A 16293-nucleotide genomic window follows, 5' to 3' on the forward strand; every position below is an offset into this window, starting at 1 on the left:
TATAAATTAGAACCCCTTCTTCTGGAAGCAATTTTCGTGACAAATAAAGAAGACAGAATAAAATTAAAATAAACAAACTGACCTGAGTGTCCCTGTGGATACTGTACGTGCTCCAGCAGCACGGTTCGACCTGGTTCGAGTCCAATCCCCAAAACTCCAATTCCTCCTCGAACAATGGGCCGCACACATTCGTCGGGTAATGCAATTTACCAGTCCTGCAAACGAGAGAAGTTATAAGAATATACACACACAGACACAAGAAGATGGACGTGTCACGTTATTTAACTCGTTTACTGTGACAGCGACCCCTTTATTATATGTGGTATCGCAAACTTCTCCCTTCTTGACGTCTTTCTTTTCTTTAAGCTAAGGTATATTTTTAGCTTTGCGTACCTACTTGTCTCGAGTGGTATTTACTGATACACTCCATGTCGACTGAATTAAATATGAGGAGGTGGCGCTTGAAGCTCAGATCTAAAATTGGAATAAAACTTTCCCCGATTCAATAACTCTGTCTTTATTTCATATTTTCTACGTCAAATGCAGTAAATTTTTTTCCATTTCAAAGCGCGAAATACAAGTATATTGAGGTTTTCCGGTTGTAAATAGTGCGCGTTTGGAGAAAATGGAATAGGATAATTCTGTTATTCGCCAACTTCAGTATGTCACATATGAAAGCTCTGGGAAAATGATGTGTCGATGTTGAGAGTCAAATTGATTTATCTGCGTTCTAGATTTCAAGTAAAGCCAATACGTTCAGAAATATTACATGGTGGTTGTAATACAGCTTTTCAGCGAGATAATCGCGCAACGTGTCAATTGTAATATACATTTATGACAGTTATGTCGAGTTTATCAACGGTTACGGAATGCTTTTATGGTGTTGCTAGCTGTATCTGCCAGATTAATACATTCAATCTTCGAAGAAATCACCACAGAGCTTAATGCAGTATAGATGCCAGTTATAAAGGTAACGAGAGATTACTAAAAAATAAACGGCCGATCCTTCTGTGTGCCATTGAGTTATATAAAACAGATAAGGCAAAAGAAATCTTCAATCTTACTAAATTCCTTTACATTGTAATTACTATAGGACCGCGACGTACTAGCAAAGAGGCCTCACATTGCATCAACTGTCAGAAATTAGGTCACACTAGGAAGAACTGTCATCTTCGAGCACGCTGTGTGAAATGCCCAAAAATGCACAATTACTCCACATGTCCCAAAACAATAGCCTCAGTGTGTAAAGTGCGACGGTGAACATTCACTATCACCTCCAACAAAACAAAATAAAACAGTACCCCCTAACTAACCACGAACCTCAAATTCAAAACCTTTTTGTAATTACGTTACTCCAGGGACCACAGCCGGAATGAAGCATCCCAAACAACCCTCCCAATTTTTCCACTCCCCTTCTCTCACTGATCTCATCCAGTCTATCTTGTCTTAAATATAATTAACACACATATGAAAGCTCTCGTGGTCGAATACAGTTGACACTCGCCTCTTAATCGGACAACCCAGGTTCGAACCCCAAGACAAGAAAAAAGTTCGACGCCCACTCCTACTAGAGAGCCCTTAACTCGTACGAAATATGCCCGCACTTCCCCAGTTAATCGCCGGCGGAGGGCCCGTTATAGGTGAACTTCAAATTCTCATAAATTCCGTACAATAGTATGACGCACATCAAAGATACCCACGGAAAAGTAGTAGCCCTATATCAGAAGAAACAGTTCCCACGGCCTAGGACCTCCCAGGTAGGCGGCATATATTTAAGAAAAATTCCCACGGTCTAGGGCCACCCACGTGGGCGGTATATATCAAAGGAAAAAAGTTCCCACGCTCCACAAAATTTTCCCACGGTCAGGTGCCGCAATACCTACTCCCATGGTACTCCACAGTGGTTTGGAAGCAGAGCTGGTGACGCTCGCATTCTCTTTGTTTTGTTAGTTTAAAGTTATAGTAGGTTCCGGCTAACGTGGAACCCATCCCGTTTCCACTGATTTAGGGACAGGGGTGCGCTGCTGGGCTTGGTCAAGAAGCGACAGCGAGAGAACTTTTCATAAGATTTACTTAACAGTCATTCTAATTTGCATTCATGTCATTACAAACAATTAGTTCTGCTAGAAACTTTAACATTAATTTACTGACTGGTTTTTTTTCTTGGTGGGTTCTTTTTTCCCCGCGCATTTCTGTTTGTACGCGGTAAACTACCATTTTCTAAATTTATTATCTACTTTTCTCTCTACCGTTCTATTAAAATCGCGTAGCAGAATTTAAATTGATTAGAATCAACGTATAATTTCAAAAGAAATGGTTAAATTAATTCAATTAAATCCGTGAAACCGCAAAAATAATCAACCAGTGCCCTTTTGGCATTCCTAACCTCATATTCCAAACTACTCGTCTGATTTTGATAAGGTTTGAAAGGTTAATTAGTATTAAGGTAAATAAGATTCCGAATGCAGAAAGCTCTTCTGGCATCCTTACGCTACTTCCGTTGGGGAAACCCCAGAGCACGACCTTGCACCATAAACAAGGTCACGACCGTGTGACTTCACCGGGAAATCTTCCCCCAGCCATCACTAACCTTTCACCACTTTAAAGTGGTGGGGATAGTGCCTCACTCCTCGTTTAGCTTAGACCGTAGAGCTTATCCTTGGAAAAGAATGCACTAGCTCTTCCATGAAGGTCTTTTAATTGAATTATTTGCGCATGAGAAATATTGAAACTTTTTCATTCCTCACTCAATTGGCGTAGTTGGATCCATGCTACGCAGCGTTTGACAGAATGGAAAGAGAAAAGGTTTGGAAAATGATGAAAAATTGGAAAATAGATAAGACGCGGACGAACATTTATATACAGCTAGGTAACGTTAGAGGAGGAAACAAATATGGAGAAGATAAAGATACCGTCGGGGATCAGGGCGGTAACATTCGAGTAAAAAGACGAGGATGAACGCAAAAGGAATGAGGGAAGAACAAGGGAAAAAGTACTATGAGAGAAGTGAATACGGATGGGCTGAGGTCATGAGGAGAGGAATACTAGAAAAGATGAAATTTGACTTTAATGCACTGGTACAACAACAGAGAGTGAAGATAGAGAATTAGCGAGGAAACTAGTTACGAGCAGGGAGTGGCTACCGAAATACTTCTGGAAGGGAAAGAAAAATAATAAAGTTATGGCGTGGTTCAGATGCGGAAATGGGGTGAGAGGAAAGGATGAAGAGAGGAAGAAAGAAATTGTAGATTATGTGGAGAAGAAGAGGAGGACATGGAGCACATACTACAGGAATGCAAGGAAACTCAAAGGGCAATGGTAGGTGGGTGTGATATGCTGGAAGAGGATGGAAGAAGAGAGAAGAAGGATGAGTACGATCCTAGAGAAAAGAAGAGGAAACAATTTTTAGGTTTACGTCATTAAAGTTGATTGATTAGTTGATGAAGATATAGAGAAAACTGTCTTCATTTTTTGTATAGAATACATTGGTGAATAGAAAAAAGAGGATTTCCATTTAAAAAATAGTAATGGCGTGGTTCAGATGCGGAAATGGAAAGAAATTGTAGATTATGTGGAGAAGAAGAGGAGGACATGGAGCACATACTACAGGAATGCAAGGAAACTCAAAGGGCAATGGTAGGTAGGTGTGATATGCTGGAAGAGGATGGAAGAAGAGAGTAGAAGGATGAGTACGATCCTAGAGAAAAGAAGAGGAAAAAATTTTTAGGTTTACGTCATTAAAGTTGATTGATTAGTTGATGAAGATATAGAGAAAACTGTCTTCATTTTTTGTATAGAATACATTGGTGAATAGAAAAAAGGGGATTTCCATTTAAAAAATAAACCGATTGCATTTTGAAAACTGCGAACAGTTTTTACACTTGGATTACGCCAATTACTTATTTCAGTAGATCCTGAAAATAATAGGTAGTAGGTACATCTGGTTTGCCCTATAAAATGAATATTAAATTGTGAATGAGTCCATTTCCTAAATTTTTGAAAAAATACTCAAATAATTAAAAAACTGTTTGGTTCAGGCGGAGATTCATTCCAAAATTTTGGTAGATTTAAAAAGTAATAAAAAAACTATGGATGATTTCACTTTCAGGTAATGAGATTATCGCCTTGGAGTTTTCCGTGCATTTTAAGTTGCCTATCTTCACGTAGGCGTTCTGATTTTTTTATAAATCGCGTAATGCATTATCAAAGTAATAGAAATCATATCTCTAAGTGCCCACTTAAAAAATAATCTTTCATGTTGGTACTTATCGGTTAACTACCCTCTTTACGACGGCTGTTACTTATGAAAAACGGGTTTTATATTAATGAGTCTAAAGAAGAACTAAGACCCACAATCCAACTTTCTTCAAGTACAGACGATCTTTTATCATCGAATGCAATATCCAGTAACCACAGATTGTTAGAGTTTAATTACAAATGCAGGATTTGATAAGAACGTTTGGCTGCCATTTTGTATGGCGGATTGACTACACCGGACCCTTAAAAGCAGATGTTAATTTTCAGTACGTACGGACTTTTCATCCAATTATTTCGTGGTCTGATAAAAACGGCCCAGTTAATGTTATTTGCTCCATACTTATAGATATACCCAAATGAAACCAAGGAACAATCGCTGTTTGCTCAACACTTCTAATTATATCTCCAAAACTGATATGAAAAAATGAGTTTCTAACAAAGTAAGTGTGATCATAATATTATTCGATAAGATTCGTTACAATTGTTCAATTCAAGTTTAACTGATGTAAATGCGTTAATAGAAAAAATGCGTACTGCACGTGAACAATTTGCACTGTAAAAGACTCATGTTGTTCGAAAATGTCGCTTAATCACTCTGAACACCTTCTAGTTATTGGCAAAGTATAAAGATACTTGCATACGAAAGTTCTAATTCTTGCCACATGTACTTTAAAAGGTCATCTCATGTAAAACCTAGCAGTGAAGAAACGTATCTTGGCCAATAAGAAGTTCAATTTGCGGAGCTGGGTATTCGAGGAGCTTTGGGTCAAGTCTTCTCTAAAGAAGAGCCCCTTCAAACAATACGCATGTGGTCAAGTATCATCCAACGAAACCTGATGTCTATCTAATGTACAATGATAATGTATAATGATATCAATAACCAATATGGATCAAGTTCTTTCTTACGGAGACACTAACGTCGATGTCACTACGATCAAGTTGATCAAGAGTATCCACCATGATGTACACATGGATTTGCCTTTCGACCGATATACAACAATTCGATAGCGATAAAACAACCAGCTACAGCTACACAAACTTCTTAACTCATGGCAACGCTAATTATTATATCATCCACTTTCGAGCCTTGATTCAAGCTGTGGCCCACATCAGTGTATTGCCTCCATAAAGATAATTGTGTACGTTGATGAATAACGCAGTCTTTGGAAAGACAATGGAAAATGAGTTGACGTTAAATTACTATCATAATGGAAGGGTCGTTATGGTGCAGTATCATACAACTCAAAACTGGGATTTTGTGCCATATTCAATGAAAACTTGGTGGCGGTAGAAATAAATATTGAAGAAGCAAGGTGTATATTTAAATAAGCCTTTATACCTACGTGGGTCAAGTAATTTTTGATGGAGCCAAGGCGACCAAATACAGCTTCCATTGTGACTAGATGAAAGATAGATTTGGTGGTATTTGCACTGCCGTTTACACCGATGAAAAAAAAATGAAAATAATGATGCACTATCTGGGACTGTATGCTCAAAACTACAGAGTGAGCAACAAAGATTGAAGCGTGCCGCTTCAGCTAAATTGGCAATGTGCCGCTCATAGCATATGCTGATTTGATACAAGATACGAAATACGAATAGACGCACGTCACTGTGACAGCGCAGAACGTCAATTTCGTATACAACTCCATACAAAGAAGGTAGTTTTGATATTAATAGGAACAAGCGGTGATGACGCACGCTTCAATCATTGTTGCTCACACTGTATATGCTACTAAATTATTAATGACCGATGAGGAATTGATTACAGCATCAAAGGGCTTAGGGGAATATGAAGAGGATGAAACTCAATATATTATTCAAAATTGTGGAGATGGGGATAAAAAGCCCGATAGTCGAAACGAAAATTTTGTATTTTCGGAATCGAAACAAATTTTCCTACAATATTGTTGATATTATAGTCTCAGAGATGGAGAGAAGGAGAGATATTGTTGTGTACGGCTATTTCTGCACGATTTTATAGTTTTTCAATCACCAGGCGTCCTCTTCGCTATCTATATTATCAACTTATCTTCAAGCATTATGTAAGATTAATCTCGCTACAGTATCATAGAGCACTGAATAGTCTAGTATGTTAGACGATTGCTAATTTTAGCTGGGCCATTGTCGTAAAGCTCTAACCTCAAAGTTAAACGCGCGATTGTTCCGGAACTTTGCGATTGTCAACAAACGGCATAAATGTTCTACGGGTTACTAAGGGAATTAATTCTGCATTCTGATTGCGCTGACCTTTTCAGAAAGTGTGTTAATTCAGAACAATGGTTGAGCTCCCCGGCGTGTATTTTAGAGAAATTACAGTTATCTATTCCGAAGCTTCGAGGACTCACAACCGCAACCTCCGTTTTTAACCTCATCCGCCAGTTAAATTTAGGATACCTACAAGTGCAAAGGGCTACCCATTTGCCTGTTTAATGCTTCAGTTTTGCGTAGGTCTATCGGATATAATCTCCTTTCATAAGTTACAGAACCTAAAAGTATATCCTAGCCTATAACTAACTCTAAATTTTTAAGCCAAATCCCAAAGTTCTACTCGGGATTTAATTAACGCTTCGTAGCGCTCTCCAAAATAATGTTAAAGGGATGATAACTGCAACTTTCAACGGGGAAAAAGAACAAACGTAATGCGTTAATTAACGTAATAATTGTTTTCGTATTTTCAAAGCTTAAGACTCAAGAGTCGAAACTTTTGTTTTAAAAGCCCATTTTCGCGCTGTGACATTTTTAATTAATTATTCTTCCATTACATTTTCAGAAAGGAAATCGTTACTGTGCGTTCTTGTGGGACTTCTTATTTAACCTTTGTTATTAATTAGTGACCGGAATTGTGGAAGTGATCTTGAAGTTTAAATGGCATAATACAAGTGTATAAGTTGCATAAAGGTATAATCGTTACTTAAGGAACATTATTTGAGTATTTCAAAGTGATTATTAAGGAAGAAGGGTCAGCAAAACATCAATTTTCTTATTGATGGAAGAAAGAACGATTTCGATAAGTTGAGTCTGCACATTTTAAATCAGCGCCTCACTCCACCAATTACCACATTCTTATTGTGCTCATGTATGCACTTATTTCCAAATTGTGGGTGTACCTTGTTCACTGGAAACTAACAGCACATGCGTTTTGTGTACCATTTCGCACAACATAGCGTTATCTCTTAAATTTCAGATGTTTTCCACTTGAAGATTGAATCGATATCAATCATTTGTCAATCGTTACGGTGATATCATATTTTCTAAACACCCTCTTGTGGTAGAGGAATGTGATGGTTAAGTTCAAAGTGAGGGGGGAGGGGGAGGGGGTAGTATACGTGTAATTATTTTTAGAGGGATCCAGTGTACACCCGACTTTTAAGTTCCAATTCCATTTTTTGCTGTAGACCAAGTTCAAGTACTTCTTCCTTCCATAGACCAGCGATACGATATCAAGAAAGAGATTAAGATTGCAAAAAAGTATACATCCAAGTTTACAATCGAAAAAACCAAGGCAAAAGTTTTATTGGCCGAAAAACAGCGAGTTATTTCAGTTTCTGACAAATGGGGCATTTTTGGTAAAAACATTCTGTAACCGTTTTTAAAGTAGATTAAATTTGCTTCATTTGCGCCCAAGTCATTTTTTTCCAAAAAGTGCAGGTTTTTAAGTTTTGCCCAATGACTTTATTATATTATTATTGTACTTAACTATACTATTGTATATTATTATATAATAATGTATTTAAAAAATATTATGTCCATAATATACAGTGAATTTTTTTTAAATGCGAACATAGGAGTTTGCATGCAATGTAATTTCCCTATGTTCGATTTAAAAAAAACACATCAATCTATTGAGTAGTTCAAATGAGTAGTAGATACAATTGACAGCTGTCACATTTTTAAAAATACCGCCGTCCAATTTAATTACGAAATCGGTTTGGCTATTGCTTAGAATGTCAAGGAGGACACTTCAACATTTATTGTAATTGTTTTCGTTATTTATTTTCTTATTTTCTTCATTTATTTATTGAATAGATCAAATTAGTAGAATACCAGGTGCACATGACCTACAAATAATTGAAGGTTGGTTCACAATGAGTTGTCGTGTCAGCGGGTGCCCTGTGAGGTCAAGTTATTTAGTTGAAGAAAAATTTATCCTAAAGTTGCTATGGCCTCACATGGTTTCTTTAAAAAAAACTTACCGAGCGCTCTTCATAATCAAGACTATAGAGTTGCTGTTCATAGTCACACAAGTTGCGTTTTTGCTAGTGGGAATGTGAACCGCGCACACCTCATAGATTGATGTGTTTTTTTTTTAATCGAACATAGGGAAATTACATTGCATGCAAACTCATATGTTCGCATTAAAAAAAACTCACTGTATATAAAATCCTTTGTTCGTGACTGAACTCCTAAATAGCCGGACGGATTTTAATGAATTTTTTTATGTGCCTCTGTGTATCCCCGCTTGGTTTAGATTCACAATTGGGCCAGATCGGATTGTAGGGTTTATTTAAAAACTTTATTTTTTGTTAATATCGCTCTCTGCTATTAACGTACCGGGATATATACATGCGCCAAGTCCCTTCCGTCGTACCGTGCCGATGTGTTTACACTTTTACATGTGCTACCATTCACATTTAATTGAGCCTAGGTCTTGGTACGCTCAGCCAGTTTGTGGTGTTGCGAGGGCTGTCGTTTCACTAGTTCTGAGATAGGATCGTCCTCTTCGTCAGAGTCGGTCAGTTGGAGACGAGAATTCAAACAGGTTTTGCCCTGCCAGACCTTGCAGATAGTAAAGCATTTAATCCGTGCTCTCTGGCAAAAACAGCTGCCACTCCCACAATCCTTCTTGGACTGGCAGGAAATGAGCTGAAGCAAGGTCTGCGGTGCTGGCTCTTTTGTGGTGAGGATTGATAGTAGCCCCTGCTTGCTGTTTTTCCACTCCCATTCGTTGGGCTATTTGCCCACCCCAAACCACTTCCGCACCTGGTGGTAGGTACGATAAGAATATTGGTCAGCCTATTGTTTAGTTGGGGGCAGACGAACCAGGTGTACCTTGGCAGTGGCAGCTGATCTAATCTAATCAAAGGTTGGGCAAAGTGTCCTCTGCTCTACCCCCATAAAGTGCCACGAAGCATTTGCAGCCAGCAGACGCTACTTCTTCTAGGGTGGCGACGCGACGCTGCGCAGGAATGTGGCGGCTACATCGATAAGTTATGGGATATTTTTGAGAGAGGCTAATATTTTTGTTTTCCCTTGCCAGAAGAGGGTAGGGGTGGTGTTACAGCCGGTGCAAGCATGGAGGAACAGTTCAAGGCGGATAGTCAGTTCTCTCCTATCAAAAGAATTTGATAAGAACCATTCTCCTCCAGTTCCACCTCTGCCACTTTTGAGTAGAAAAACATTGGAGTATGTTGACCCCAATCCATTCGAGAGGACCAGCAGATCAACATCCTCTCCTGCTATTAGGACGGGCTCAAAATTAAGGTAGACCTAACAATGAAGTCCAGAGTTTGTTTTAGTGACGATCCCCTGGCTATCCATTCCAGCGCAAATGAAACGGATAAGTCGCCACTTGTTTTTTTTTTGCATTAGAAAGTAATTTTTTTGGGTACTGTGATCACCGAAGGCCTCAATATCCCATCCTCTCAGCTTGAATGAACTGCTCGATGAATCCAGTCTGCCGACATTTTGAAATACTGCACCCAGTTTAGAGGTGGGGTGCCAAGTGATATAAGACATTTTTGAATTTGACATTCATCACCTGAACCATTTCATTTTCTGCTGCGTGCAGTATCACATTCCTTTCACTGAGTAGTAGCAGCTTTGTTCATGTCACTTGCTCTTTCTCAGAGAAGTCTACTTCGTTGTGTAACATGAAGCAGGTCATTGCGAAATTTGTAAACCCATAAGTAAGCATGTACACTCATGATTTTTTCCACAATGTTTTCCGCAAGTATTGTGTTCAGAGGTTCCTTAAGTGCACCACCTGCCATTATGGTCCTAATGGCCCCCATGAAAGTCATCAGGAGGTGGAAACCCCCTGGTTCAGACACCAAATTGGCAAGCTGTGGATACTGGCAGTTTTGAACGTCTCTGTCCTTGGTGTGTCATGTTGGTCATATGTTACAAAACATGTTTCGTACCCATGAGTAGCTGTTCTTTCACTGGCTGTTAGGAGGGATGTTAACACAGTGTAGAAAAACCACCTTGGACCTTTTGTAAGGAAAGTCGGCTGAGACTTGCTCCATGAATCCGTTCCAGCCTGGGACGTAGCCCCTGTTCATGTATTTCCCGTACAGCCAAAGTAGGTCTGGAGGTCGGCAGTATGTCTTCAGCAATCGTCACTGCATTTATTCATATGTTGGACAAGTCAGCTTTCTTTTCCTTGATGGAATGTTAGATATGTGAGACAACCTGCGAACTCTGCTGAGACAAACTTCTCCCGCGGTTCCCGAGGGGTTAAAAGTAATTTAATCTTTTATGGTATTTTAATTAAAGGTCACGACAAAGGGAACCGTTTTCTACCAACCACCACCCTCCTTTCTGACTACTTATGGAAAGAGGAGGTTGCGAGGGAGGGGGTGGAATTGCGTTTATCGTTTACGGTTCTCTAATGACAAGTCTCAACGAAAGGGATTAATTTCTACCAACCATAGTTCTTCTCTTCGACCCCTTGTCTTCATCGGATGTAATTTCTTATACCTCAAGAATAGATTGTCGGAGGAGGGTACTCACAAAGGGCGATTGGAAATGTATCCATTGCTAATCGGTAAATACAGCATGCTACTACCTTATAATCCAATCATTTACTAAGCCATTTAGGTATATAAAATGCACTTTATCTGCACAATTGATATTTGTTTCTTCATACTGCTTCTTTAGGTTTTCGTCATTAGTTTCTGCCAGGTATATGTAAATACGATCCACACCCTCAAGGAGAGAAGATTGCTCAAGACTCACTCTTTTACCTTCCGTTGATCGTGCTAAGGTGTACAGCCAGCAGTAACGGTAGTACTTTCTCTCAGCAACAACCAGATCATTATTATACACGAGAGCCACAGAATTATCTTTTTTCCCCAATCACCATCACTGTGTATTTAGCTGTAAAATCGAGTCATTTACATCAAGTGTTTCCACTTGATGGACCGTGGGCGCTTTGATTTGTCCTGTTTTGCCCGCTTCCTTAAGAACTCCTCACTAAATTCATCACCGCACCAGAAACTCAATTTTCCCAAGATATGATTTCTCGTGCTTTCAGTACCGCCCTGCACTCTCCTATGTGATGTCGATAGTCTGGCATCATCCCCTCCTCGAGGTACCGATGGTGACGCATTGTGTTCTTCTATGCACCCCTTCCGGTGAAAAACCCCTTATGCACCCAAAGCCATCATTTATCCTTGTTTCAAGGAACTTTTCACGGTCACTCTCCCTTCTCCAAGTGCACGGCCACATTGAATAAATGCTCACCAGGGGAGAATGCTGGTGACAGAGCACCTGATCCCAGTCTACAATCGTATGCTTTTCAAATTAAAGTAACCGACACTTTCCTTATAGGATCCCTCTTTGGGCCGATATTCCTCACGAAAGTTCGCAAAAACTTGCACTTTTTGAAAAAATGATCAAATTTCGAAGGGACCCAATTTAGAATCAGACCTACAGAGCCGCATTTGGGCCAAATTGTAGAAAATTTAAAAATGATTACGGAATGGTTTTACCAAAAATGCCTCATTTAAGAGATCAGATAAGACCAAAAAATGAAATAAATTCGCCTTGCTTTTTTGTGGTTGCAAATTTGTATTTACACTACTCAGCCATTTCCTAAAAACATACCAAACGCCCGCTGGCCTATTAGTCCAGGCCCCAGAGGATTTGACCTTGCAAATTTCTGAGACAAAGAACCATGATGCAGGGTTTATGTTTTTTGGGTCGCTGAATCCGAATTTTACATTTCCACAAAAATCCGGATGACGCGGGAGCCGCTATCTTGGAAAAATGGTGGAAAATCGGCGGTTTTTCCACAGAACGCGAAATAACTCATTTGGTATCGGTTTTTTGGCGAAGAAACATCAGTAATAAATTAAAGTACATGAAATTTCCTTTCAGATAAGCCCTTGTTCATGAAAATCGGATAAAAACTAACGCCATTACAGTGCGACGAAGTTTGGCCCAAAAATGACGTTTCGCAAATTTCAAAATTTTGCGCGCATAAAACGGAACTGACGTCATTCACGAGCAGTAAGCTCTCCGAATGTGAGGAACTTTGAAGAACACCCAATTGAATCCACACTTTTGGCAATCATCGACGTAAAATTGCTTCTTTTAGTGTGGTTTTTTGATTTGTTATATCCTTATTGGCTGTTTCGTCAGAAACTCGGCATTCGTTATTCAAATGCATATTTGGGCAGCATTTAACAAAAGAGAACCCACTTTTTTCTAATTTTCAAAACCATGGCCAATATGAATAAAAGGGAGCAATTGCTTATACTTGCAAAATTCATGGAAATACTCGTAAGAGCCCCTTCACACTTGGCGACTTAGCAGCGCTGCTGAGCAGCGGGACGAGACACAGCGCAGTGTGAGGGGGCACTTACGAGTATTTACTTTAAATTTTTCAAGTATAAGCATATGCTTCCTTTTATTCATATGGGCCCATGTATCTCCATCGAACAGTTCACCCAGGATACGTGGTTTTGGAATGTAGCCAACAAATCCTTTGTTTTTCGCGTATTCCCGTCAAATTTTGCTGTCGGATTTCCTGTTGATAGAACATAACGTCCTGCTGTCCAGCTTTTGGAATACTTACGGCCGTTTGCACCGAAAATTTAAGCTGAACTTAGCTTAAAGCTGGATTCACATGAATACGAAATCCGACGATACGGTCATCCGAAATGCTTATGATTGGTCAATAGTTTGAAATGTCAAGCACATTTCAAATTATTGACCAATCATCAGCATTTCGGATGACCGTATCGTCGGATTTCGTATTCATGTGAATCCAGCTTTAGGGTAGCTTCAAAATCCATAACAACCATTGTCTCAATAATCGTTGTCATGGATTTTAAGCAACGCTTAAGCTAAGCTCAGCTGAAATTTGTCGGTGCAAATGGCCATTAGTTATGTTTTTCCTTTTTTCCAGTTTTCGGCTCGGTTTTCGGTGATTGAGCGTTCAATATGGAACCAGAAAGCATAAAAAAGTGTTGCATTTGTGAAAAACACTTAAATAATTATGTAGGTATAGTGCTTCAGCGCGGAATAGAAACTCTTATAAATCCCAGCAAAAAGCGAAAAGACACAACAGTCCGAGTTTAGAAAAAAGAATCGAATAGGGACAGTACAGACGTTGACAACCCTTGTTCGTATTATTAACTTTTCTCAATCACTATCGTTACTTGACCAACAACAAACCATCCTCTACAAAACCAGAACAACCACCAGCATGATCTATATGATGTACCTCTGACCATCCCTATTGGATTGATAAACTCCCGATACTTCATCGGATTGCCAGCATATATAACTGTTACAGGTCTTTAAGTTTCTTAAATACCGAAAACGCCATACTACCATGTCACTTCATTCCATTAACAACCTACGTTTCTCATGATACTTTTTATACCAAAAAATATCAAAAAGTTTCAACAATTCCTTGCTTCCACCCGTATAGTTGATCTTTTCTTGCATTTTTTCTACGAGCACATTCAAAGTTGGCGCCCTCGTTGGTAATCTACGGTCCTACTGTATACATTTTTTGTACAGTTCTTAAAATACACAGATCAACTCAATCAAAATCGACACAACCTGAGCGGCGGGGGTTTTAGTGAGTAAGGCGTTTTGAATCATTCAATGCAGAAATCATGTTGTAAATTGTGAATAAAAATTTTAAAACTTAGATATGATCTTGATACTCATTTCACCGCGAATGCGCTAATTTCGGCGAAAGAAGTAGGTTCGGGCGATTAAAGTGGACGACTGCAAAATTCAGCAAATTTTCGATTTTATCGGAAAAACTTTGAGACGATGTTGCGATATCAATTTTCGTCCGATTTAAACAAACTTGGGCTTATTTTAAAGGTAATTGGATGTTCTTCAAAGCTCCTCGGAGAGCTTACTGCTTGCGAATGACGTTCGTTCCGTTTTTTTGCGCGCGAAATATTGAAAATTGCGAAAACTTCATTTTTGGGCCGAATTTCGTCGCACTGTAGTGTCGTTAGTTTTTATCCGATTTTCATCAACAAGGGCTCATCTCAAAGAAAATGTTATGCACTTTAATTTATTACTGAACTTTTTTCGCCAAAAAACCGATACCAAATGAGTTATTACGAATTTTGTGTAAAAACCGCCGATTTTCCGCCATTTTTTCAAGATGGCGGCTCCCGCGTCATGCAGATTATTGTGCAAATGCCAAATTCGGATTCAGCGACCCAAAAAACATAAACCCTGCATCTTGGTTCTTTGTCTCAGAAATTTGCAAGGTGGACCCCTGTTTTCAGCTCTAGGGCCTGGACTATATCAGGAATTTTGTTTCGTGTGTTTCGGAATGAATGTTTGTCATTGTCTATCAATGAATTGTGCGTTTATTTGAATCCTTTGTGCGACCCAGATAGAATTTTCATGTCAGAATTTTTTATATTGGTGCCCAAGATATATTTCAGGTGTTCATCAAAATTTGTATAATAAACAAGTTCATCGAGAGTTTCAATTTTGATTTATTTTGAGATACGTGTCCTGTGGGTTGTGTAGTGACCGTACGCCATTGCGCAGTGTCTATTTACATGACTGCCAACAACATTACAAGACGATTATCCCAGAAAGCAGAATACCCTCAATAGCGCGGTACTAGGGCCTAATTAGGGCACCACCTACGACTACAATGATAATTACTCGAACAACCGCGTACTCTGGAAGTCTTCCACTTTGCATTCTTTCCATTCTATAGTAAATTCGCACTCTACACTCAATTATACTTGATGTTCTTTTAAATCAACGCGTTCGCAATTTTGCTTTCATGCCCCCTAATCCCAAAGTTATAGCAGTAAATCAAATTGCTGTACAATAAATGTCTCATAGCTTCGCTCGTTACTTTGTACATAAAACACACAGTAAATAACGATATTAGCAGTACTGTTACCAGTTGGTGAATTACAAATATCACCATTTCCCCAGCAGCAGCACCAATGGATTCTGGAATAGAATGTAATAAAAGTGCACTCATGTGCAACATGGTATAGAGGACAGAGATTCGATCCATCTACTGCCGCGAATAACACCTCTCGAGGGAAGCTAAATAAAAACTACCGTATCTTTATAAATCACCTGCGACAGACGCGTCCTCCTTTATATTTGGTCGTCAATCTTCGACTTACAACACAACACAGTAAAGGAGTCGCTCGAGGTTAGGTAAATGCGAAATCACGAGAATCGCTAGGAACACGTACCTGTAATAGTTGAGCACTTGTGCGAAAACTCCGGGATGCCGATCAAAGAAGTATTCGTTCAGGATGGGGTCGTAGTTGGCCAGCGCTTCAGTTAATCGAGATAAACGGGTCGCCGGGATTTTCTTTAGTGTCGCCTTGTACGTTTCAAAACGAATGCCTCCAACATTAAGGATGATGCGATTCTCGCCATCCATTTCTCGATTTCATGGCGAAATCTGTTCAGTCAACCATCTAATCTGCAAAAGAGAACACGATTGTAGTTCGAGCGTCCCTACTGGCCTCAAGCTATCAATCTCCATTCGGGAAGCGTTTTTTTAATTCGCGAACAATTAAAATGACGCGCTGGAGTGTAACCTTACGCCTCAAATGTTCAGGAATTGTCTGAATCCGTAGCTTCTTTGAATTATCGCACCTCTAAATCATTTTTTAGTGAACGTTTCTTACTTCCGTTGAAAGCTGCGGAATTTGTCATATTATATTCGACAGGGAAAATATCGCTTTTGATTTGGCTGTACATAAGTCATTCGCAATGGAAAAACGCACGAATTCCATCATTTACGTAACGCTGAAAAGGGTCGTGTGGGGATGTGGAAAAGGGTTA

At 39.3% G+C, this 16293-nt stretch overlaps 1 protein-coding gene across 1 annotated transcript in view; it reads right to left on the reverse strand.

Moving 5' to 3' along the window:
* Positions 1 to 16293, reverse strand: part of LOC116179490 (potassium voltage-gated channel protein Shaw-like) — an 80087-nt gene that overhangs the window by 20485 nt on the left and 43309 nt on the right. The window contains exons 2-3 of the mRNA XM_031499285.1: positions 15693 to 15928; positions 83 to 215 (exon numbers count right to left, since the gene is read on the reverse strand). Of these exons, the coding sequence (XP_031355145.1) occupies positions 83 to 215; positions 15693 to 15886 (327 nt within the window). The 5' untranslated portion in view covers positions 15887 to 15928. The remainder of the gene's footprint in view (positions 1 to 82; positions 216 to 15692; positions 15929 to 16293) is intronic.

Source organism: Photinus pyralis, unplaced genomic scaffold (assembly GCF_008802855.1).
Source record: "Photinus pyralis isolate 1611_PpyrPB1 unplaced genomic scaffold, Ppyr1.3 Ppyr1.4_LG8, whole genome shotgun sequence".
In the NCBI taxonomy this organism is placed as follows: Eukaryota; Metazoa; Arthropoda; class Insecta; order Coleoptera; family Lampyridae; genus Photinus; species Photinus pyralis.